This window comes from Vanellus vanellus (assembly GCF_965231255.1).
Source record: "Vanellus vanellus genome assembly, chromosome: 10".
Lineage (NCBI taxonomy): Eukaryota > Metazoa > Chordata > Aves > Charadriiformes > Charadriidae > Vanellus > Vanellus vanellus.
The window spans coordinates 22460340-22483667 of NC_138915.1; the positions used below are offsets into that span (position 1 = coordinate 22460340).

The 23328-nt window shown below is 47.8% G+C and overlaps 1 protein-coding gene across 1 annotated transcript in view; it reads left to right on the plus strand.

The window, feature by feature from the left end:
• The window catches only part of GPC4 (glypican 4), a gene marked incomplete at both ends in the record, with an annotated part of 70845 nt that extends 51967 nt beyond the window's left edge, over nucleotides 1-18878 (plus strand). Inside the window, 6 exons of the mRNA XM_082488169.1 lie at nucleotides 6904-7069; nucleotides 14278-14408; nucleotides 14620-14766; nucleotides 15185-15321; nucleotides 17510-17685; nucleotides 18670-18878. Coding sequence (XP_082344295.1) covers nucleotides 6904-7069; nucleotides 14278-14408; nucleotides 14620-14766; nucleotides 15185-15321; nucleotides 17510-17685; nucleotides 18670-18878 — 966 coding nt within the window. The remainder of the gene's footprint in view (nucleotides 1-6903; nucleotides 7070-14277; nucleotides 14409-14619; nucleotides 14767-15184; nucleotides 15322-17509; nucleotides 17686-18669) is intronic.
• Between the last annotated feature and the right edge of the window lie 4450 nt (nucleotides 18879-23328).

Here is a 23328-nt window from a genome sequence, read left to right on the forward strand (position 1 = left end):
TTGTTTGGGGGTTCTTTTAACCGTTTTCCCTCTTGCCCTTGTGTCCGATTGTTTAAGGAACTGCGGGGAGCTCTGGCAGCTCCCAAATCACCTCCCCAACAAACATTTGCTCACTGAAAGCCACACGAGGTGCGGTCGCCACCAAAGCAGCTGGTCTGCTGGGAAGGGGCTTCCAGCCCGTCCTTGGGAACCCTGGGAAAGGCAGCAGCTTCAGAGCTGTATGCGAGAAATGGTGTTTAATTTGGAAGCACAGGTATGAGCCGTGTGATGGCATGCACGGCTTCATACGAGGAATACACCTACCTCCTCATCTGCTGTCCTCAGGAGACACGGACTGCCGAGAGGAAGGTTCCGGAGATGCTCACGGCGAGGAAGACGAGGCTCAGCTTCCGTAATATTGGCGTTTCTTCCCTAATGAAGTGCGGTGATAGCAGCCAAGAAGGGGATTTTCTTCAAAGCATTGATGGAAGAGAATTGCGGAGGGGACAGGTGATTGCCTTCCCACAGCCGCCCCGAAGCTGGAGCGAGAGCCCGGTGGCTTTTTTATTTTTAAACCCTTTTTCACTCTGAGCTGCCTCATCTCTACCGAGGCATCCACGGGGCACGAGTTGAAGCTCTGAACCTGTATAAACCAGCGTACCGCTGGCCTGCGTGAGCTCCCTTCCCTCCGGTGCATCCCCTCAACCGTGGCTCCTGCCCTTTTTGGCACGGATGCTGAACGTGGGCCAGGCATTCGCTTAGGAGAAGCAGCCATGAAAATCATAAACCAGTGAATGAATGAGAATTAAGGCCTGTGTTATCAAAAATATTAGGGCACTGAGCTCCCATTTCAGTAGATGTTGTGCCCCTCGTAATTACCATTTGAGAGAGCAAAGGTCCGGTCCCCCTCTGTGTGGTCTTTGCCCTTGGTTTGACTTAAGGGGAATGGGACCTTAATCCTTCTTCAGGAAGAAGTTTGTGTTCCTTAGAGCCCCTTCCAGTCCCTAAAGAGGCTCCAGGAGAGCTGGGGAGGGACTCTGGATCAGGGAGGAGGGAGCTATAGGATGAGGGGGAACAGGTTTAAACTGGAAGAGGAGGGATTTAGATGAGATATCAGGAAGAACTTCTTCCCTGTGGGGGCGGTGAGCCCCTGGCGCAGGGTGCCCCGAGGAGCTGTGGCTGCCCCATCCCTGGAGGTGCTCAAGGCCGGGTTGGACGGGGCTTGGAGCAACCTGGGCTGGGGGGAGGTGGCCCTGCCCGGGGCAGGAGGGTTGGGACTGGATGGTTTTTAAGGTCCTTTCCAACTCTAACTATTTTATGCTTCCTATATCCAAGGAAACCGGGCAGCCTTCGGGCAAGAGCAAACCCTCCCAGGGTTCAAATTCGTTCCTTGTGTGCATTAAGAGGAGAACGGGGGGCAGATGCAGCTGCTTCGTGGGCAACTGAGAACCGGCCAGAAGAACCAAGGAGCCCTTTTAGTGCTGCAGAAGGACCTCCAAAGAAGCAGTGCTGTCCAGGCGGCGATTTGCAAGCCGTGGGGCCGGACCGAGGGGCCGGCATGCCCAAGGACGTTGCCTTCCACGTGCCAAGGGCAAACGTCAATGCAGAAAACAATACCAAGCCCTTCTCCACATCAAAGACGACCCTGAGAAGACCTGCCAAGAATGTGGCTGCATCTGCCTCCGCTCCGACCATCTGAGGGTCTGCGTTAGGCGTAGCCTTCAAAGCATGCTCGGGCGGCAGGCGTCGCGGATTTAACGTGCTGAGAGCGCGCGTGGAGGGCGGCTGCGGGTTTGGAGCTGACGGCATCGTGCAGGAGACTTTCTGTCCGCTGGGTTTTTGGGTTTGGGTTGGTTTTTTCTCTTTCTTTTATTGCCTCTCCCCACACTGTGGTTCTGCTGCTAATTTTGAAAACAATGCGAGGGATAACTTAAGGAAGTTTTTGGGTGTAGCTGCCAAGATAAATGTTCTCGCTGTATTGCTCATTAAAGCAAACAGAAATGCTCCTAATTATCTGCCGCGTCTCTGGGTCGGGGAGGGGCAGGTCCTTGGGATAACAAGCTTTGTTGGAAAGACGCGTTGGTCCTGAGGACCACCGAGAGCAGGAGATGCTGAGCCCGGTGTTCCTCTGTAAGCGTCGAGTGGAAAAGGTGTCTGCTTGGCACCATGAGGTCCCCTCCGCCCCGCGTCGGTGCCGGTGGGGAGATGAGCGAGCGGCGTTCCCGTTTTGATGCGTTAATATTAAGGCTGAGCAGGTTGAGTGGCCGGCGGTGGGATTCTCGGGAGCTCTGCCGTTCCTCTCTGGCAGCATCGCATCTACCCGGGGGGGGGTGGGGGTGGAAAGCAAGCTGTGAGGGGGGAGATCGAGCATAAACGCACTCTTGAACTCTTCCTCGCAGAAGATAACGCTGCAGCAGACATCGCCACGGGGAGGGAATACCGACGAGGTATTCCAAGTATCGCTCCTAAATACGCTCCCTTGTGCAAGACCTCCGAGGCCCAAATCTGTGGCTGAACCAGATGCTTTCTAAATTATTCATGTGCTAGCACCCGGCCAGCAGAATTGGTTAAATGCGTCGTTAATTCCAAAACACTTTCATTGGAATATTTGGGGTGGGGAAACAAACCGAGAGCCGCCCGAGTGATCTTCTGCTTCACAGTGAGCAGAACGTCTGGACCGGCGTGTGCCAAGCTGATGCTCTTGCACAACACTGAGGGAAGGAAAAAATGATGCAAGTGAGGTCGTGTTGGTCCCAAAAAATGGATGGCGCTTCACTTGTCCAAATTGGCTGCTCACCTGGAGCATCCCACAGTCCTTCAGTTAGCTTTGGAGTTCGTTTTTTGAAGTCATGAAATCATCTTTCAGTGTCGCTGAGAAGTTACTCCTTCAGTCTTCCTTATTCCAGTATTGCCCTAATTTAGGGTTGGATTTTTTATTTTTTTTTTTCTTCAAAGAAAACACAGTATAAATCAAAAGTAATTTCACTGCATTTATTTCCAAATTGTTGGATTTTTGTGTTTTCTGGTGACTGTGCTGCTGGCATGGCAACGCTGCTGTTGTGCAAGCTTGGAAAATAAGAAAGCCTGAGTTATCAGTGTTATTATAAATAGTTATTAAAGCTGACAGGATTGAAAATGTTGTTATTAACATTCTTAATGTTAACTTGAGGGTAGAGCGAGAGAATAAAATGTGGCTCTGGCTGTCTGGCGGCTGGTGGGAGCTCCCCGCAGGACCATCCGTGGTTGGAGCTCTCTCATCCTTCCTCAGCTAATTCCATGCCTCGAGAAGGAGGGGAAAAAGAAACTGGTTGCTTCTCTGAACTGCATCCGCTTGCGCGGATTGGGTTTTCTGGAGTTTTGGTGGCTTTGTGGTGGGCTGTGAAGGAGGCATTTCACTTGGTAGGTGTGTGCTTGAATGGTGAAGTTTCTACCACGCGTATTTGTCCGGATGCAATTGCCGACCAGTTGGAATAATCTAAGGATATGGGGCAAAGTGTTTCCCTTATGCGAAACCCTGAAATGGGATGGATATGACAAGGTACCAACAAAAACCAGATTTTTTTTTTTTTTTTTTTTTTTTCAAACAAGAGCATGTAGTTTTGCAAGAACATGATTTGTACCTTCACCAGTCAGTGTAGGTTTGGGGGGGGGGGTATCTCAACAAATACGATACGAAAACGTTTGAATTAAGCCCGGAATTGTTTGCTTTTCACTTAATTTTTGTGGCTTGTGTGCAAATCTTGTGTTTTTAAGGAGCGGGTTCGATACGAATGTGAAGATTGGTGCCAAAACACATCTGTTAGCAGCTTTTAATCTTCAGGTTTGACAAAGCGTATAGACATGGACAAATTGTAATTTGCATGATGAAACCGCAGGGTGATGGATTGCTGCAGTGGTGTGGAACGTCACGGAAAGGAAATAAATTTCAGAAGATAAAAGGAAGGGGTTGGAGTGCGTTGACTTCTATTATGAAGTTTTTACAGGGTACGTGCGCTGCGGCGTCCTACTACCTGGGCTCGAATCGACTGGAGTAAATCCTCTTCAGCAAATAAAGCTTTCTTTGGGACTCTGCTTTATTGGAAAGGAGATTATTTGGTTTTGAGGGTCATTCTAGAGTAGGGTTTGAATGAACTTGAGTTGCTTTCCAAGATAAACACAGCCCCAGAACAAAGCATATCTGGGTTTAGTGTTACATACAATGGTGTTTTAAGAGCTTGCACCTGGCGTGGCAGCGCGAACGTTAAAAGCGTGTGAAGAACTGCCAGTGCGACACATGGCACAGCCCACGGACGGATCCAGGATCGCTCTGGACCGGCGACGGGCCCCTCGCCCAGGGCTGAGGTTCCCCTTTGCGGCGATACGCGGCGGTGAAGCATTTATCGCTGTTGTAAACGAGGCGTAATCGCTCGTCGTCTTCCCCGAAACCCACTCTCGGAGCTGATCTCTGCTCGTGCCTTCCCCGTTGCTTTCTGACACCGTAAAATGCCAGATCTGGGCTGCGGAATTTCCCCCTTTGTCTTCCTCTTCACCTGCAACTGCGTTACCAGCTAACAGCTTCCCCGGGGGGTCGCCTCCGTGGCTAGTCGGGGCTCGGTTTGGCAGCCGCGGGTTTGTCGTCTCATCACCCCGTTTGCCCAGCTCCGCGGAGAGCTCGGAGCTGCAAACCTGCGTAGGGAAGGAGGCAAAACCCTGCTGGGCTTTTAAAATCACCCCGCCTCTTTGTTCAAAGGACTTAATCCAAGCGACCGTCCCGTGCCGTCCGCCGTGGAACGCGGGAAAAGCGGCTTCGGTTTCCCCGGCATCTGCCGGGATTCATAACGATCAGCCACCCCTATGAAATATCAAAGAGGGGCGGACGCTGCGGGATTGCAGCCGGGAACCTAAGATGGGAAAGTGCCTCCCGGGTCACTGCTGTGCGGGGCTTTTCATAAAGCTGCAACTTTCCACGATGGGGTCGGGGAAGTCTCCTGCTCCTCATCCCGCTTCAAACTGCCCTAGCGCCTGGCCGGGGCTATCAGCCTTTTCCTAATTTTCCTCCCGAGGAGGATGCAGAAGGCTTCTTTGAGGAGCAGCAGTGCTGGGACGTGCTGAGAAGGCTCAGGAGTAGGTGTGAAGGTGGTGGCACCCACCACCAAGTGTCACGGGAGGAGATTTTTATCAGGGAAAGGACTTAAACGCCTAAACTGGGGCATCCGTCAGAGCTCTGTCTCTGGGTGTGAGATGTTGTCTGGTTCCCTCTTCTATCCCCCCGCAACTCTTTGGTTATGCAAGGACTACACCATCTGGATGGCAGATGATACCTTCACATTTGTCTGTTTTTGGTTTTCCTACTATAAATCATGCGATTTAGCTGGTTTCTGTTGCCTGAGCCCTTCCCGGCGTTTGAACTAACTCTGCTTTAAAGCCAGGCTGCCCTGATAGGGAGCTTTCTGCTGGGGCTCCTGCTCCCGCTGTGCCTTCCAAATATATATATATATATGTGTGTGTGTGTGTATGTGCATATATGCTCTGAAGCGTCTGGAATCAGATCCCCCCCCCGCAAACAGCTTTCTACATCAAGTCTCCTTTTGCTCAGCCAAACAGGCTCCTCGCAGACAAAAGAGGGGTAAAGCGATGTCTGAATGAACGTTGCTGGCCAGCCAAAATCCAGCAGTGAGCTCCGTCAGCTGCGGGAAATCGTCCTTCTGTCTTTCTAACGCGGTTTTCTTGCCTACTGAGGAGAAACCGTGGTCTTTCTGGAGTTGTCAGAAACGCGACGGATTTTTCTCTCTCATGTCTTTTCTTAAGAAAAGAGGGTTTAAAAATCTGCTGCTATTAGCAGAGCCATCCAGGACACGTACGGAGGTTTTTTGTCTTCTGGTTTGTTTTTGTTAAAAACTCTTCGCTTCTAGTTTCCTGTGCTGCCAACTAGTCTTTGCGCCAGAAGATCGTGTCCAGTTTCTCCATAACCTTCGTGCTGAGATGGGCTTCGTCATAGTAAGGTCCTCGGTGTACGCGTGGTACCAGGTTGTCCTTGCATACGTTCACCTCCGTTCGGTCCTGTCATCTTCTCTGCCATGAAGCGGGTTTCCAGACCTCCGGCCCATGGGATGCGGAGGCCCTGCACATCTCCAGCCCTTTGTATTGACCGGCTTCTCTCTTCCTCGGGGCTGCCCGTGTCTCGCCTCCCTCAGCACGGTCGTGGTTAGAGCCCTCTCCATAAACGCCGTACAAGAAGTCTCAAGCGCGTTGCTCAAAACACCAGAGACCGCTTCTATTTTGTCAGCACGTCTCGGATCACATCTTAATTTTCCATTGTCATGTGTGGCTGATTAACACTTGAGTTTGCTCTTGAGGGAGCTTCTCCGCTCAGTGCTTTAGATGATCTGGACCCACCACGTGGTCGGCGCTAGTACGTGGTGCTGGAGCGGATGCTCCTCGGACCGGCTGGGTGGAAACGGTTTCAATGACCGTTTTGAAGCCGGGCCAGAGAGTGAATCAAACATGAATGACCATGAGTCACTTTGGAAAACAGCCCTGGCGTGGCCTCGGGGGGGGTGACGTGCCTGCTGCCCATACCCAGAGGTTGCACGGTGGCTTCGAGGGTCCTCCTGGCTTATCCAGGGAGGGCGCCCACAGTGCACAGGGGGGATGTTTTGCGGAGTGGGGGGGACTCGGCCACGTCCCCTGGAGTAGCAGGTGCAGCCAAAGGAGGTGAGCCAGACCCCTTCATCTGCATCCCGCATCCCTGGACCACGAAAGCAGGGAGCTGGGACCGGCCGGCAGCAGCTGACCCCATCACACCTCCTCTGCACGGCTCTTCCCGCCCGCCCCCGGGGTAAATGCGTGGCTTTGGCTGTTGTTTTGCTTTAGTGACCGAGGGCTGATTTGTCTTCTCCTTTCCCCCTTTTTTTTTTTTTTTTTTTTTTTTTTTTTTCTCTCAAGGTGAACCCCACGCCGCAGGGTACGCGAGCGCTGCTGAAAATGATGTACTGCCCGTACTGCCGGGGGCTGGTGTCGGTGAAGCCCTGCTACAACTACTGCTTTAACGTCATGAGAGGCTGCTTGGCCAACCAGGGCGACTTGGACGCCGAGTGGAATATCTTTATGGGTAAGGCAATACGGGTTAAAACCCCCTGTGAGTATACTCCGATATCGAGCCGCACGCCTAAATGGCTTTTGTGAGCGGCTGTGCTGAGCTACGGCAGGTTTTTTAGGCGCCTGTGATGGGTTTTTTTACCTTCCGCGCATCTATATACAGCACTCCTTTTGCAGTTCACGTTAATTTCTAAATAAATGAGACTTTCCTTGTGCCAGTGCCCTCTGCTGCAGCAAGCTTTAGGAGGACGGAGCTGCCACGTGCTCGTAGGCTCCGAGTGTCTCTCCTTGCTGGAGCTCTCCTGGGCGAGATGTTTTTTCCATACTGGTCCTTATACCTCGTCGTCACCCTGCAGCCGTCCTTCCTGAAGCCAGTTTTCCTGCTCAGCTGTCTGGGAGTCTCCCGGCCAGCCGCAGCGAGCTTTGGGAAAAGCTGTAGGCCTGTATTTTACATTTAAAAAAAAAAAAAAAAAAAATTGAATGGGACATGTGCCTGAATCTGTTTTTAAACAACTCATTTGGCACTCGGCCACCGTCCTTTTGCAACGTCGATTTTGCCCTACGTGATGCTGTGCGAGCGCGTTTGCCATCCTCTTCCTCCCATCCGTCCTTTCTCTTCTGCGCTTGTAAACAGTATCATTTGATTCACGAAATTTAGACTGAAACATTAAATTCTACCTCGGGTCAAGGTTCACCAGAGCTGACGACGCATCATGTTTTGGGGGCACAGGCGATAGATAATGTTAAATGTTTTCATTTGGGCTCCTCTTCCAGGAGCGTGATTTATCTGTGACCGAGCATCCTTTGGGAGCAGTCGTTTCACTCCAGTTAATGTGTGATGAAGTGCACATGTAAAGTATCTGCCGCTACTGACAAGGCTGCGGTGATCTTCCCATCCCACTCATGGAAATTAAAAAAGACTGTTGGAAAGAAAAGACTTCCCTTTCATTAAGATGCGAGATTAAAAAAAAAAAGGAAAAAAAAAAAAAAAAAGGGGAATTGCTGATAATTGGCATTTCAGGGTAGATTTAAATCTTGGAATGATGTTTTTCCCCTCTTTTGCGCACTGGATTTTCGCTTCGCTGCCGGTGCCAACCGGATGCGTGCAGGGTGTTATTTTCAGAAGGTTGTTTTGGGGTTTTTGTTGTTTTTTTTGTTTTTTTGTTTTTTCTTGTTTTTTTTCCTGGGTATCCCATATAGGGAGTTAAATGTGACACTAAATTGGGTTTCCAAGTCATTCTCTGGGAGGCTGACGCCCCTCCCCACCCCCACCCTCCCCATTCCTCCCAGCCGTCTTTCTCATGAGAATATTAAGCATTTCAGCTACAATTGTTGCTGAAATAGCTCAAAGCCAGGAGACTTGCAAACATCTAGTCCAAGTAGAAAAGAGGAATCCCATGAAAGGGAAGGGCATAATGCCAGAAAACAGACAAAAGCACAAGCGGCTAATTGCTGTAGGTGGTATGCAGCTAAAAACGACCCTCGGAGGTGGGGGGGGGGGGAAGCCGGCGAGCCCTGTCACACGAGACTGATCAGGGACAGCATACGATAATTAAGGTTATTAAACAAGGCAAAAAGAAATAAATGCCATTCCAGGTTGGAAGCAAAGCTTTCACCTCGCAGCGTTTCCTCCCCAAGGGGCTTCTCGCCCGCTCATTACTTAAGCGATGGTATTAAGCTTCGTTACGTTTATTGGCAGTATTTGCTTGGTTCGTGCGCTCGGGGTTGATTCTTGCGGCGGAATATGGAGACTGCAAAGTTAATCTGTGCTTTCTTTAGACGGTTTCATAACGGAACAGGTTGCCGGTTATGCTGCAGATTCTGTTTTTCCATCTCGATTTGCCACTTGAGGCAAATCAAATTAAATCGATCTGGTGTTTGGGGCAGGGCGTGCGTCACAAATGTCCTACATTTGTCTTTAAAGGTTTAAATAAACAAATAAAGAAAGAAAGAACCAACCCAAACCCAACCCCGGAACCCACCCCACAACAACAAACCCACCTGCGTGTACTCAATGCAGTTCTGCATCACGGGTTTAAATACGAAGTGAGGATCAAATCCTAAGTTAGGATAATGATTTATTACGTGTCGACACCGGCTTTTGAACCTAGCGAAATAATTTAAAGATGGTTAAATGGGAGAACTTGGAATAAATGCTGCAAGTATATATGAGTTTGGGTGCACGTACGTATAAAATATGTGTTAGTGGGTCTATAGGTAAGTCACTGGCGTAGAGCTTTTCCAGGCTGGGATCTAAAGTTTGTAGGGTTTTTTTGAGAGAAAAAGACTTTATCCTTCCTTAACTTCTGCGAAGTACCATTTAAAGTTGCGGTGTATGAAATAATGATCAAATTGTACTCTTTTTCTCCCACTTAACTGTCTTGAAATTATTTCACCCTCTGTTCCTGCCACAGTTGTATGCCAATTAGACAGGGGTATACTTTGTTTCAAACGAGCTATTGGGAGGGGTTAGAGCTTTCCTGAATGATGAGTGTTAATCTCCAGTGCCTTTTCATGATTTTTTTTTTTTTTTTTCCCCCTCTCCCTACAAAGGTTGACTCTGCTTAAAGATGCCAAATTCAGGCTCCATATACATAACTGGAGTACTACTTTGTGCGCAAAGAATTTTTTCCCCTTTAGGGGAAAAAAAAAAAAAATTTTGGGGGAAAAAAAAAAAAAAAAAGATTGTTGTTAATGAATGGTCAAGGTCTTCCCCCTCCTTCCCTCCCCTTTTAAATCAGATCTCGGGGTTAAGACTGAAAACTGCCTTTTGTTCTTCGAGTCAGACAGTGGGGCTGAAGATGTGGGTTTCTGATTATTGGTGGCACAATGCGAAAGAATTGCTTTCCTTCATGAGAGCCAGGGGCTTTGTGGCCAGGGATTGTCTCAATGCCAGTAGCAAGGACAAATGTGTGCAGGAGGAAAAGGCTCTTTAAGGGACAGAGCTATATGGTGTGGGTTGCGGCGGTGTGTCCCCCTCCCCTCCCCAAATCCACTTCCATCTCCCCATCCCAAGGAGGAGAGACAGTCTTTGTCACGCTGTGTGTTTGCAATAAATGCCATGGGGACATTTTTCACTCTGCCAGACTTTTTTTTTTCTTTTTTTTTCTTTTTTTTCTTTTTTTTCTTTGTTTTCTTTTTTTTTCTTTTTTTTTCTTTTTTTTTCTTTTTTTTTCTTTTTTTTTCTTTTTTTTTCTTTTTTTTTCTTTTTTTTTCTTTTTTTTTCTTTTTTTTTCTTTTTTTTTCTTTTTTTCTTTTTTTCTTTTTTTTCTTTTTTTTCTTTTTTTTTCTTTTTTTTTTTTTTTCTTTTTTTTTCCTTTTTTTCTTTTTTTTTCTTTTTTTTTCTTTTTTTTCTTTTTTCTTTTTTTCTTTTTTTTTCTTTTTTTTCTTTTTTTTCTTTTTTTCTTTTTTTCTTTTTTTCTTTTTTTTCTTTTTTTCTTTTTTCTTTTTTTCTTTTTTTTCTTTTTTTCTTTTCTTTTTTCTTTTTTTCTCTTTTTTTTTCTTTTTTTTCTTTTTTTTCTTTTTTTTCTTTTTTTTCTTTTTTTTCTTTTTTTTCTTTTTTTTCTTTTTTTCTTTTTTTCTTTTTTTTCTTTTTTTTTTTTTCTTTTTTTCTTTTTTTTCTTTTTTTTTCTTTTTTTCTTTTTTTTTCTTTTTTTTCTTTCCTTTTTGCTTTTTCCCTTTTTCCCTTTTTCCCTTTTTCCCTTTTTCCCTTTTTCCCTTTTTCCCTTTTTCCCTTTTTCCCTTTTTCCCTTTTTCCCTTTTTCCCTTTTTCCCTTTTTCCCTTTTTCCCTTTTTCCCTTTTTCCCTTTTTCCTTTTTCCTTTTTCCTTTTTCCTTTTTCCTTTTTCCTTTTTTTTCCTTTTTTTGTGGAACAGACCTGAGCCACCTCACCGTGGCTGATGATAAATATAAATTATGTTGCACCAGAGCTGGGGCAAAATAATGGATATTTATAATCAGCTCCTCTCTCACGATAATGGAAAATCTTTTTTTGGGGGGGGGGGGGGGAAGGGGGGAGGGGGGAACAGGACACCAAAAAGTTGCACCGAAGCTTCGTTTCTGGGCTGGGCGCAGCGTGCCTCCCCTTTTGACATGGCGGCGGTATCCTGAACCTTATTACCGCCCACCGTGGCTGCCGGGAGCGGGGAACCGCCGCGGGTGCTGGTGGGGACACCAGCCAGCTCCTGGTGGGGGGTAAAAGTTTGCAGGATGGCCCCAAAATCCAAAACTGCGGATGAAGAAGAGCCTCCCCCCACCCCAACTTCTTTCTATTTTTTTTTTTTTTTTTTTTTTCCCCCTTTTAATGAAAGTTTTATTTCATTTGGTGCTCCTTGCCGGCATCTATCCTGGCTCCTGAAGAGCTCCGGTTGGATATATTCTCCGAGGGCAATTATTACTTTCCTTATCTTTTCTGGCCAGCTTTGGCGGCTCTGCTGGAGGCCGAGTGCATTTTCTCTATCGGCAGTCAAAGCGGGGGCCGCATTCCTGGGCTGTGATAGACGGAACGCCATGGCACCCCCGCTAACAAAGGACCCAATTCGCTCTACATTCCCATGGTCTTGTGGATGGCCTGCCCGGCTCAAAGTTTACAAAGACGCCAAACAGCCAGAAGAATCGGGGTTTATGTTTCCTTTCAGTCTTTCACAAACACTTTATTGATCTGCGGCCTTTCCTGGCCACTCGGAGAATTGAGTAGTTACAAAATGGAATGATTTTTTTTTTTTTTTTTTTTCTTAAAACTATACGTTTTGTGTGTTTTATTATCTGTCTATTCATAATATTTTTATTTGAAATGAGCGGCTTCCTGCAAACCGCGCTGGGATGTTCTTTATGCGCGTGGAAAAAAAAAAAAAAACAAACGCAAACCCGAACCAAAACAAAAAACCAAAAGCTTTGACAATGATGAACACATTTAAGTTGTGCTCCACTTGTTTACAAAAGTCTCCATTTGGTAGCACATCAAAAGCATTTTTCTCTCTCCGGCACAATGGCATATTCATGCTAGCAGTCATTACTCAGAGATTTGAAGCATCACTTTATTGGAGCCCACCACAATACAGTCTAAGACTCTTTGTTTCATTTGTTATTACCTTCTTGTTTTTTTTTTTTTCTTCTTTTTTTTTTCTTTTTTTTCTTTTAATGCATTTATTTCAGACCTTAGCTGTGCCCTGCGACAGCTCCGTCACTGATGCCGGTGGTGTGTCCCTGCGGGACGAGGAGCTTCCCTGGGAGCTCCGGCTCCTCCCGAGGTTCACTCCCTACGGAGTTGCGGGAGTCCCGGCTGACGTGGTTTTTGGGATGGGTTGAACCTTTGGATAGACCTTTAATGAACAGCCAGCAAATCTTTGGAATGTTGAGTTGTCTTTAAATAGTGGATTTACAGGCTCGGAAGGCACCTGCGGTTCATGTGGGGCTTTTGGGGTTGGATGATAATGATGATGATGATGATCATCATCATCATCAATAATAATTTAATAAATTAATATTTAATAATTTAAATACACGAGTAGCATAATTATATATTTGTCATCAGTTTGTGGGGTTTTTTTCAGTGTAGTTTAACACGACTTGGGCGCTAAGGCAGAGCTATTACTGAGTTGTTCAGTATGTGGAGTATCTTTAATAGGGCTTTAACAGGGAGCCGGAGCCCACAGAAGTCTTCTGCTTGTTGAAAGTACCTTCTGTGCTCAGGAGGAGGATGAATGTCACGAGAAACACTTTTGAAGAGAAATTAATAGACTGTGAAAAGCCCGTTTCTCCTTAATGGAAGGGAACAGGCGTATCCTCAGGAGCGAGGAGAGCTCCTCAGGAGAGGGCTTCCTTGGGGCCGGAGCGGCCGTTGGGCCCTGCCCTCCCACCTCACGCTAGGAAAAATTGAAGCATTAAATGCAACTGGAAAACGATGAGTTTGTGGCAGAGCATCACGAAGTGACAGCAGGCGAGACCAGCGAACAGAGTGCTCCGGGGTTGAGGGGCTGCAGTGATAACTAAGGTTAAATAAAGGCCGCGGTGGGCAAGAAGAGACGGGTGCTTAGCACCAGGCACGCATCTGGAGGCACCTTCTAGGGGAGAGCCAGAGAGGGGTGAAAGCCTTAATGCCACTAATAATTTCCCAGAGGAAGCAATGGCGGTTTGGTAGCTGCTCTGTTTAATGCTGTATTTGATGAGTACGTGCGTGTCGGCACAGGAGTGACCCGGTGTTGGCTGAGGGACTTTTCCATCTCCACTTGCATGGAGATGTGCCAAATATATCATTAGTGCGCTGTGTTTACCCTGCTCTCATGCAGTGCAAATGGTCCGTGCAGTGCCAGAAGGTGCCATCACTTGGCTTCCGCAGGCACGGCAAAGCCTCTCGCTTGTCCTAAGGGAGAGATGGTAGTGATGGTCATCTTGGGCCCTTTCCCCTTGGTGTCTTGTGTTCAGGACCAGCATGAGGAAGCCAGTCACTGGAGCCGCTCTCCTGTGAGGACAGGTTGGGAGACTTGGGGGGGTTCAGCCTGGAGAAGAGAAGGCTCCTGGGAGACCTCAGAGCCCCTTCCAGTGCCTAAAGGGGCTCCAGGAGAGCTGGAGAGGGACTCTGGATCAGGGAGGGGAGCCATAGGACAAGGGGGAATGGTTTTAAACTGGAAGAGGTGATTTAGAGGAGGTATGAGGAAGACATTCTTTCCTGCGAGGGCGGTGAGCCCCCGGCGCAGGGTGCCCCGAGAAGCTGTGGCTGCCCCATCCCTGGAGGGGTTCAAGGCCAGGTTGGACGGGGCTTGGAGCAACCTGGGCTGGGGGGAGGTGGCCCTGCCTAGGGCAGGGGGTTAGGAATTGGATGGTCTTTAAAGCCCCTTCCAACCTAAACCATTCTATGATTCTGTGGAAGCAGCCTTGAAAAACAAATGACACAAGGAAAGCTTCAATAAACGAGCGTGGAGAGGAGGGTGTTAGTAATGCGCGTTCTAATGGGAGGGGCTGAGTACAGGCTGCCTTTTGGCAGGCTGCGGTGGCTCTTCCGCGTTTAACGCAGCTTTTGATGTCTATGAGCCCCTGGCTTGGTGCTGGCAGCCTGTCAGTGCCCGCTGAAGCTGTAGGCTCTGGGAACGGAGCAAAAAGTTTCCTGGAGGTGTGTGCTGGTCAGAAACGATGTTGCGGTGGTTAATGTCTGTGCGTTGGATCTGTTACCTGCTATCCCTGAAGCTCCCCCGTTAAAAAACCTTCGTTTCTCTCCCTGTGTTAGATTCAATGCTGCTGGTAGCAGAGAGGTTGGAGGGTCCCTTCAACATCGAGTCAGTCATGGACCCCATTGATGTGAAGATTTCAGATGCCATCATGAACATGCAGGAGAACAGCATGCAGGTGTCTCAGAAGGTAAATGGGCCAAGAGGACATTTGGGCTTTATTTATAGAATGTGCTTTATTTCCCTGTTCTCATTGATATGTTTTGTTTTTTTTTCTTTAATGTCCTTTTGAGTATATATAAAGCTGATGTGTTATTTTGGGCAGGGGCTGGGTTGGAGCCTGGAGAAGGGAGGCTCTCGTGACCTCCCATTTCAGAAAGCCCTTTCCTTCTCTCGCGTAGGTTTTCCAGGGGTGCGGCCAGCCGAAAACGCTCGCCCAGGGCCGAACCGCTCGCTCCGTCTCTGAAAGCGGTTTCAGCGCTCGTTTCAGACCCTACAACCCGGAGGAGCGGCCAACTACAGCCGCCGGCACGAGCTTGGACCGACTGGTGAGTGCCTGGTCCTGCCGGTGCCGCGCCGGCGCTCCGCACCCCTCTACCGCAGCGTATAATTTTCCATTTGTAATTTATAGGCTTTCTTAATATTCCTTGGCTGTTTTAAACTCTCCGAGGGGTGTAATCTGCCCGTGGCTCTAGACGTGAATTACCTCAACGCTGCGACGTCAGAAAAGTGCCTGTTTTAAAGGCTTGGCTTATGAGTAATACGTGTTTGAGGAGCGGTGTTTAATTTTGTATTAAAAAAGTAAATCAACCATCAAAACACGCAGCCTGAAGATCTGGCCTGTACACGTCTGTTGTGATAAAAAATACCTTTCCAGCTTCACTTTTAATGAGCGTTTGGTATTCTGGATTATGTCCTGTGTTTCTCTTTTTTTTTTTTTTTTTTTTTTTTTCTTTTATTTAATAGGTTACTGATGTGAAAGAGAAACTGAAGCAAGCCAAAAAATTTTGGTCATCTCTCCCTGGCAACATTTGCAACGATGAAAAGATGTCTGTAGGCACTGTCAATGAGAACGAGTGCTGGAACGGGAGCGCCAAGAGCAGGTTTGGCCATGCTGCCGCCTCCGCTTAACCCTCTCCCTCTCGCCCCAGCCTTTCCCGGTGTGCCGAGTCCTCTTCTCCTACGGGAGTGACCCCAATTTCCCCGAGACAGGCTGCTGCCATTACCCCCTTTTTTTTTTTTTTTTTTTTTTGTAGATGGGAGAGCTCGAATGTAGAGCTAAAGGGTTGTCCAAGCTCTATGTAGTGGAAGGGAACTGAGTCTAGATATCACGGCATCTCTCCTTGGTCTTAAACCTCTTACTGGTCACTCATGAGTTTGGGGAGGTGATGTCTGCAAAACCCCATACCGCGGCCGCAGAGTGGGGATGCTCGTGCCGTCTGCCAGCGCCGTTGCCCCAGTGTCCCCAGTTGGTGTTTCTACCCGTTGCTGGGCTCCTCGTTGAGCAAAGGCAGGGGAGGTGGAGGCTGGTGGAAGGCCCTCTTCTCTGCTGCTGCTCAGTGGCACGAGGGGGGGCGGTGGTTTTCATCCGTGTTTTTTATGGAAAAATTGTTACAAAACTTTTTTTTTTTTTTTTTTATGTAAGGAAGAAATTACCAATGCATGAATAAGCCAAAGGTTTTCTGTCATATGGTTTATGTAACTGTTTAACTTTTATTTTGGAAATAGAAGTTTCTTTTTTTTTTTTTTTTTCTGCTTGCTTACTGAGGAAATGAGCAAAAGCCAAGATGTTCCATTAAAAATAATAATAATAAAAAAAAAGTAGTCCAGGGTTTTCCAGCAGTTTTTCTAAGTAATAACAGTTTTTGCCCGTGATATTTTTGGGGCAGGGGACTGAGCCGTACCGCATAAATTTTGCACTGTTACGTGTGTGCCTGAAACTGCCCTGCTCGACCGGGGCGATGATTTGGGTCTTTGCGACCAGAAACGGCTCTGCCCTCCCGACGTCTTGTTTATCAGCAGCTTCTACAGGGCTTTTCGCGGCAGGTTCTCCCAGTGTGTGAGGTCCGGCACCAGTAAGGAAGGGAGACGGAGACGTGGCGGCACTGGGCAAGGAGACAGAGGGGAGGACGCACATCCTATGCGGGTCATGCAAGATATTTTGTTTTGCTGTCGCTGGTTTTCCTCTGTGGCTCCAAAAAGCTCAACATTCAGTAGTCTTCCGCGCTTTGGTCTCTCTCTGACTTCATTGAAGTATATAAAATTGATCACAAATAGTAACAAAGCCAACAATAGCAATAAAAACCCCCTCCTGTATACAGGCCAGGGGTTGAGTGTGCCCTTCAGGTGTATGCTTCTATCTCAGTGCCTGGTCTCCGGGACCGGTGGATTGTGCCTAAAGGCTTTTCTCTCTCTCGTGATACTGATGTTGGCATCATAACTAAGAAAAGTAACGTTTTCTTCTTAAGCGGTGATTTTTCTTGCAAGTCAGGTAATTGAAGGAGGGGAAAAAGCGTCGTATCCCTGCTCTAGAAAATGATACTCCAAATTAGGAGCTGCGTTCTGTTGGGTTTTGTTGCTCAGCCTCTCTCTTAAAGCCAAGGGGCCGTACGTGTGTTCAGACCTGTGCGCGCACACGCGCTCCTCGGGCTGAGCAGCTCGGCTCTTCTCCGCTTCCATGCGTGGGGTTACGTTATCTCATCTTCAACATCACAGATGTTTCTCCTGCTTGGGGTTATTAGGGAAATTGCATCTCATGGCTGCGTGGGGAGAAGTACACATTTAATACCCCAGCTTGGTGCTTAAGGTGCATTATGCAGAGCCACAATGACACTCTTGCCTCCAACAGTTACTACAGGTTTCTCTGGGATAACTATGGCCCCAAAGGTTGTTTTCCCAAAAGTGGCATCTAACTGGGCATCGGGGCATCTCAGCAGCTCGTTTTGCTCTGTTGCCTGCAGCGAGCTGATTGATGCTGTTGTAAGCCATGATTATTATCATCCCCAGATCTTCCTTCTCTTAAGTTGGGGAGAAAATTGTCTTTCCCTTGCCTTTGTGGCACAGGGTGTATGTAAACAGTGTTTAATCCCACGTGCTGCGCGGGTTGCGGGGAGGGGAGATGGGGTAAGAAGCCGGAGGAGGGCTCCGTGAGGGTTAGCACGTGGGAAGGATCACGTTGGGCTCAAAATCTCACCCAGGGGATGGCGTCGCCGAGTTCCCACGCTGTCGCGGTTCAGCGTGGGGCCCCGCCGAGCTGCAGCTCCGGTACCAGCAGGAACCGTTTCTTTTCAGGTACGACTTTGCAGTGACTGGAAATGGCTTAGCAAGTCAAGTGAACAACCCGGAGGTAGAAGTCGACATTACCAAGCCGGACATGGTGATTCGCCGGCAAATCATGGCTCTGCGGGTGATGACCAACAAGCTGAAGAACGCGTACAGTGGGAACGATGTCGACTTCATTGACATAAGTATGTTTGCTGTTGTTTGCCTTTTGCTTTTCCTTTTTTTCCTTTTTAATTGGATTTCATGCTGACGTGGGGTAGCTGGTTAAGCTTCAGCTGTGGGTAAGCGTGTTAGTAAAGAGGGTGGGAACCAGCATCTCTGACGGGCTGTGCGAGGAGGGTTATTCCCATAGAAACATAAATTGTTTGGGTTGGAAGGGACCTTTAAAGGTCATCCAGTCCCACCCCCCTGCCCTGGGCAGGGCCACCTCCCCCCAGCCCAGGTTGCTCCAAGCCCCGTCCAACCTGGCCTTGAACACCTCCAGGGATGGGGCAGCCACAGCTTCTCGGGGCACCCTGTGCCAGGGGCTCACCGCCCGCACAGGGAAACATTTCCTCCGAATCTCTCATCTCATCTAAGAGTTTCTTCCTGATATCTAATCTAAACCTCCTCTCTTTCAGTGTAAAACCGTTCCCCCTCGTCCCATCGCTCCCCTCCCTCATCCCCAGCTCTCCTGGAGCCCCTTTAGGCACTGGAAGGGGCTCTGAGGTCTCCCCGGAGCCTTCTCCTCTCCAGGCTGACCTCCCCCACCTCTCCCAGCCTGTCCTCCCAGCAGAGGGGCTCCAGCCCTCCCAGCATCTCCGGGACCCCCTCTGGCCCCGCTCCAACAGCTCCGTGTCCTTCTGCCGTTGGGACCCCCCGAGCTGGAGGCAGCACTGCGGGGGGGTCTCCCCAGAGCACAGCAGAGGGGCACAATCCCCCCCTCGCCCTGCTGGCCACGCTGCGGGGGATGCAGCCCGGGGTGCCGGGGGCTTTCTGGGCTGCCAGCGCACACTGCCCGTTCATGTCAAGCTTTTCATCCACCCACATTTTCATGACCCGCACTTACGTCTTATAAATGTCAAAATATCTATGCGCTTGCTTTTTTTTTGCCTCCCCCCCCACCTTCTCCAAGCGAAGGCGGCGCTGCGGGCAGCAGAGGAGGACAAGTGTGTGTTTGTCTCCCGCAGGTGAGGAGAGCAGCGGGGAGGAGAGCGGCAGCGGCTGCGAGCTCCAGCAGTGCTCCCCGGAGTTCGAGTTCAACGCCACCGAAGTCACCGGGAACTCCAACAAGAGCGATAAGAACGCGAACACTTCTGCCGCCACCAGGAGCGGTTTATCACAAGCAGCCTTGCTCCTTAGCATTTTCTTCTTGGCCATGCAAAGACAATGGAGATAATCGTGCAGCGTAGGGGGGGGGAGGGGGGAGGGGAACCAACAACAACAACAAAAAAAAAGACTTTTATTATCAAAGTTAGAAGGCGCCTGCTTTCACTTTTATACCATCTAGGGACTTTGCTTTTTAAGTTAATGGACAACAGTGTACAGTTTTTACTATGTTGCCACTGGTTTTAAGATACTGATTATTATTTTTTTTTTTTTTTTTTTTTTTTGTCCCTTGCTATTCTGGGAATAACAGGAACGGGGACCACCGGTCTGTCCCGTTCACCAAGAGTCCATGTTAGAGTGGATAACAAAAATGTATATACAAGCCTGTAGTTAGTTCTGCATTTGTGTCTTTATCACTTTTCTTTTTTTTTTTATTTTATTTTATTTTATTTTACCATATTTCTTACGAAAACAAACAAACAAAAAACCCCCAGCGTCTTCTCTTGGCCTGTAACAAGTATGTGTTTCTGAAATGAGAAATATCTGTACAGCAGCAGGTTTTATTTATCGTGTTATCTTACGGGGAGAGAAAAAAAAAAAAAAAAATAATTGCCCAACAAGCAGAAAACACGTTTCATGTAGTTAACTTCCCATTTATCCACATTATGTTAGTTGCCTTATCTGGAAAGGAGTGGAGGTAATTTGTCTTTATTACGCGGTAAAAGGGAAGGTGAAGGCAGAGCGGGTCAGCGTGCCAAGTGCCCCGTTTGCACAGGGCGTTAATGCCGCGAGCGGGTTGTGCTTTTTTTTTTTTTTTTTTTTTTTTTTTGTTTAACAGGAGGTTTGGTTAAATTGGAAGAGGCTACAGAGAATTCCAGTTCTGCAGACTCTTGAGGAAAGCTGTCAATTTGTTCCCCGGGATCTTTGCAATTAGCTGTAACTCCCCTAGGTCAGTTCCCGACGTGCATCCCCCGTGGGAATAAGGCATTAAACTTGGTCGGTTGGAAGCGACTTGTCTTCTCGCAGATCCCGATGCCAACATGTGTCTTGTCTGCAAGTTTGTTAGATGAATGCTGGATTTTTTATTTTATTTTATTTTATTTTTTCCCCAAATTTCTATTTTGTTGTTGTTTTTAAGGAATACTCGGTGGGAGGGGAGGCCGGGTGGTGGTGGTGGGGGAGTTGCGTGTCGGGTTTATTTTTGCTGGAGTTTTGTTTCCTCTCTGATGGGGGGGGGGGGGGGGCGAAAGGGAGGGAGCGGGCGGGCAGCACCCGGCGGCACTGCTGCGGGCAGGTTGGAGCAGGAGCAGGCAGGAGCAGGCAGGGCTGAAGTCGCCTCCTTCTCTCGGTGTATTTAGTCCCCTGGGAGCCGATGCCCGGCGGCTGTCGCTTTTCGGCGCTCCCCCGAGACAACCTCCTCTCTCTGCCCGCGCTGCGGAAGGGTGTTGTGGTGACCGGCAACTCATTCGTAAAAGAAATGTATATTTTTTAAGAAAAGAGATGAAATAATTTTTAAAAAGAGTTTAGGGATAACAAAGTCTTTCGGAAAGACTCAAAAATTATTCTGCGCGTCTCCTCCTGCTTTAGGCAGCTTTTAGGTCTTGGCTGGACGCAGGGGTCCGGCCCCGAGAGCGAGAGTTTGCTCTTATTCCACCCTCGTCTTGTAAGGATAATTTTCTATTTTTATACTGAAGCATTAATTACTCGTTAGCTCAGGGTCAGCGTTATATTCAACTTTATTTTCACACCAAATCTCTGCGAAGCTATAAAGACGGAGTATTCTTGGCTGGTATAAACAATCCTGGAGGCTTAATTTTACTAGAAGTAGCCAGTTATTTATTAAAACATGATGTTAGTAGAGTTAGGGATACTCTGGCTAGATTATTTTTCTTTAGAAAATAAATCATGGAACCATAAAATTGAAAAAGTTATAAATTTATGTGTGGGAAAAAATGGATTGTAAATAGCTCAGTTGCCTTGCGAGGAATTGGAAAATGTGCTGATACTTAGAAACTACCTCAGTTCTGAGGAATTTCCTTTCTAGCTTTGAGTGCTATTACATTTACTTGGTAGAAGTGAATCTGGTCTCCAATATGTAGCTGAGAGAGTTATCCCTATAGACCTTGTTAGATTGTTTTTAATTTAGAGGGTTGAACTACATCCAGCTGTTTTCTTTCAGCTAAGTTCCCTAACAAAGAGAATTTCTGAATTAAATATTGCTGATGGTTTCCATGACTTTTCCTGATTTGTTTGGTTTCATGGCATTTTCTGATTGCCCTTTAATTATTTAAACGGTTCGAGCCATTTGAATTTTAAGCCCGAAATAAACAAACCTTCGATGCACTACCATTGTAAATACATCGCAGTAAGGTCTGACTGGATAACCCTTCTGGCTTATACCCAGCTGGCAGGCCGGCAAAGTTAAATGAAGAAAGAGAAAAGAGGAGAAAAAAAAAAAAAAAAAAAAAGAATTAAACTTCTTCAGAGCTCAGAGAATGGCGGAACAAAAGCCCTTGTGTTGCGAGGGGCTGACTGCTCCAACGTCCCCCTTCTCGGCGTGTTCGTATGTAAGAAAGTTGCTTGTAAATTCTCCTGCTTTTAAACATTTCTGCTCAGAAGAAAAAAAAAAAAAAAAACAACCCACCACACCACAAACGTTTCTGAACTTCTGTTTATCATTTTGCATCTAATTGCTTCCTAATTATTCTTCCTTAGTTTGGTACAAGCCACCAATACAAGGACCTGCCGTGAGTATTAAACGTGTCCAGTTGACTTTGTTAATAGCGCAACGATCCTCCGCTGCATAAAGGACAGCTTTGTCACCTGGGGCTACGGGGAACAAGAGTAAACGTCAATGTAGGATGATGAAAAGTGTTGTGTTCCTGCTTTTATTTTCTGTTTGTGTGTGAAATTGGCTCTCTGACATGAGCTTGCAAACTAAACCATACGGGTCGGGACGAGGCGTGCTGCTGGCTTGTGCTCCCTTCCTTCAAGTTTTTCTCCTTTTCTCCTTTTCTCCTTTTCTCCTTTTCTCCTTTTCTCCTTTTCTCCTTTTCTCCTTTTCTCCTTTTCTCCTTTTCTCCTTTTCTCCTTTTCTCCTTTTCTCCTTTTCTCCTTTTCTCCTTTTCTCCTTTTCTCCTTTTCTCCTTTTCTCCTTTCTCCTTTTCTCCTTTTCTCCTTTTCTCCTTTTCTCCTTTTCTCCTTTTCTCCTTTTCTCCTTTTCTCCTTTTCTCCTTTCTCCTTTTCTCCTTTTCTCCTTTTCTCCTTTTCTCCTTTTCCTCTTTTCCCCTTTTCCTTTTCCTCTTTTTCCCCTTTTCCCTTTTCCCTTTTCCCTTTTCCCTTTTCCCTTTTCCCTTTTCCCTTTTCCCTTTTCCCTTTTCCCTTTTCCCTTTTCCCTTTTCCCTTTTCCCTTTTCCCTTTTCCCTTTTCCCCTTTTCCCTTTTCCCTTTTCCCTTTTCCCTTTTCCTCTTTTTCCCCTTTCCCTTTTCCCTTTTCCCTTTTCCTTTTCCCTTTTCCCTTTTCCTCTTTTTCCCCTTTTCCCTTTTCCCTTTTCCTCTTTTCCCTTCCTTTCCCTTTTCCCTTTTCCCTTTTCCCTTTTCCCTTTTCCCTTTTCCCTTTTCCCTTTTCCCTTTTCCCTTTTCCCTTTTCCCTTTTCCCTTTTCCCTTTTCCCTTTTCCCTTTTCCCTTTTCCCTTTTTCTTTTTTCTTTTTTTTTCACATAACCGTTGCTATTATGACCATGATTTAAAGAAAAATTCCCGTACATAAAATTAATACTTAATGGAATTGGTAACAAGCTTCAAATGCGAAATGAACCAGAGAGGTGGTGTCTCCCAAAGAGGTGGAATAATAAAGTCCAGCCCTTGAAAGGACCTGGTTGAAGAGCTCTGTGCCTCTCCTGACGCGCGCACAGCTCCCTGCTGCCGCGGCTGCCCGCGTGGACACAGGTTCCCCTGCGCACCCGCCTCCCTGTTTGTGCTTCTCACAGCAGTGACGGAGGGAAAGGAGAGTAAGTAATGGGACTCTCGTAGTCGGAGTCTCGCGTTTTGGGCTCTGGTGGGTGGTGTGGCCCTAAAGTGGGATCAATGGCCAGCAAGAGGAGTCATCCTGCACCCCTGGGGCAGGGTCCTGCTCCTCCCCCCCCCCCATCCCCGGCCTGAGCCAGCCTGGCCTTTGTCCTCGTGGGCACCTTGGGGTGTTAATTCTGGAAGGTGCGACCTCTCAGTGTCATAGAATCACAGAATGGTTGGAATTGGGAGGGACCTTAAAGTTCACCCAGTGCCACCCCCCTGCCCTGGGCAGGGCCACCTCCCCCCAGCCCAGGTTGCTCCCAGCCCCGTCCAACCCGGCCTTGAACACCTCCAGGGATGGGGCAGCCACAGCTTCTCAGGGCACCCTGCGCCAGGGGCTCACCGCCCCCACAGGAGAGAATTTCTTCCTCATATCTCATCTAAATCTCCCCTCTTTCAGTGTAAAATCTTTCCCCCTCATCCCATGGCTCCCTTCCCTGATCCAGAGTCC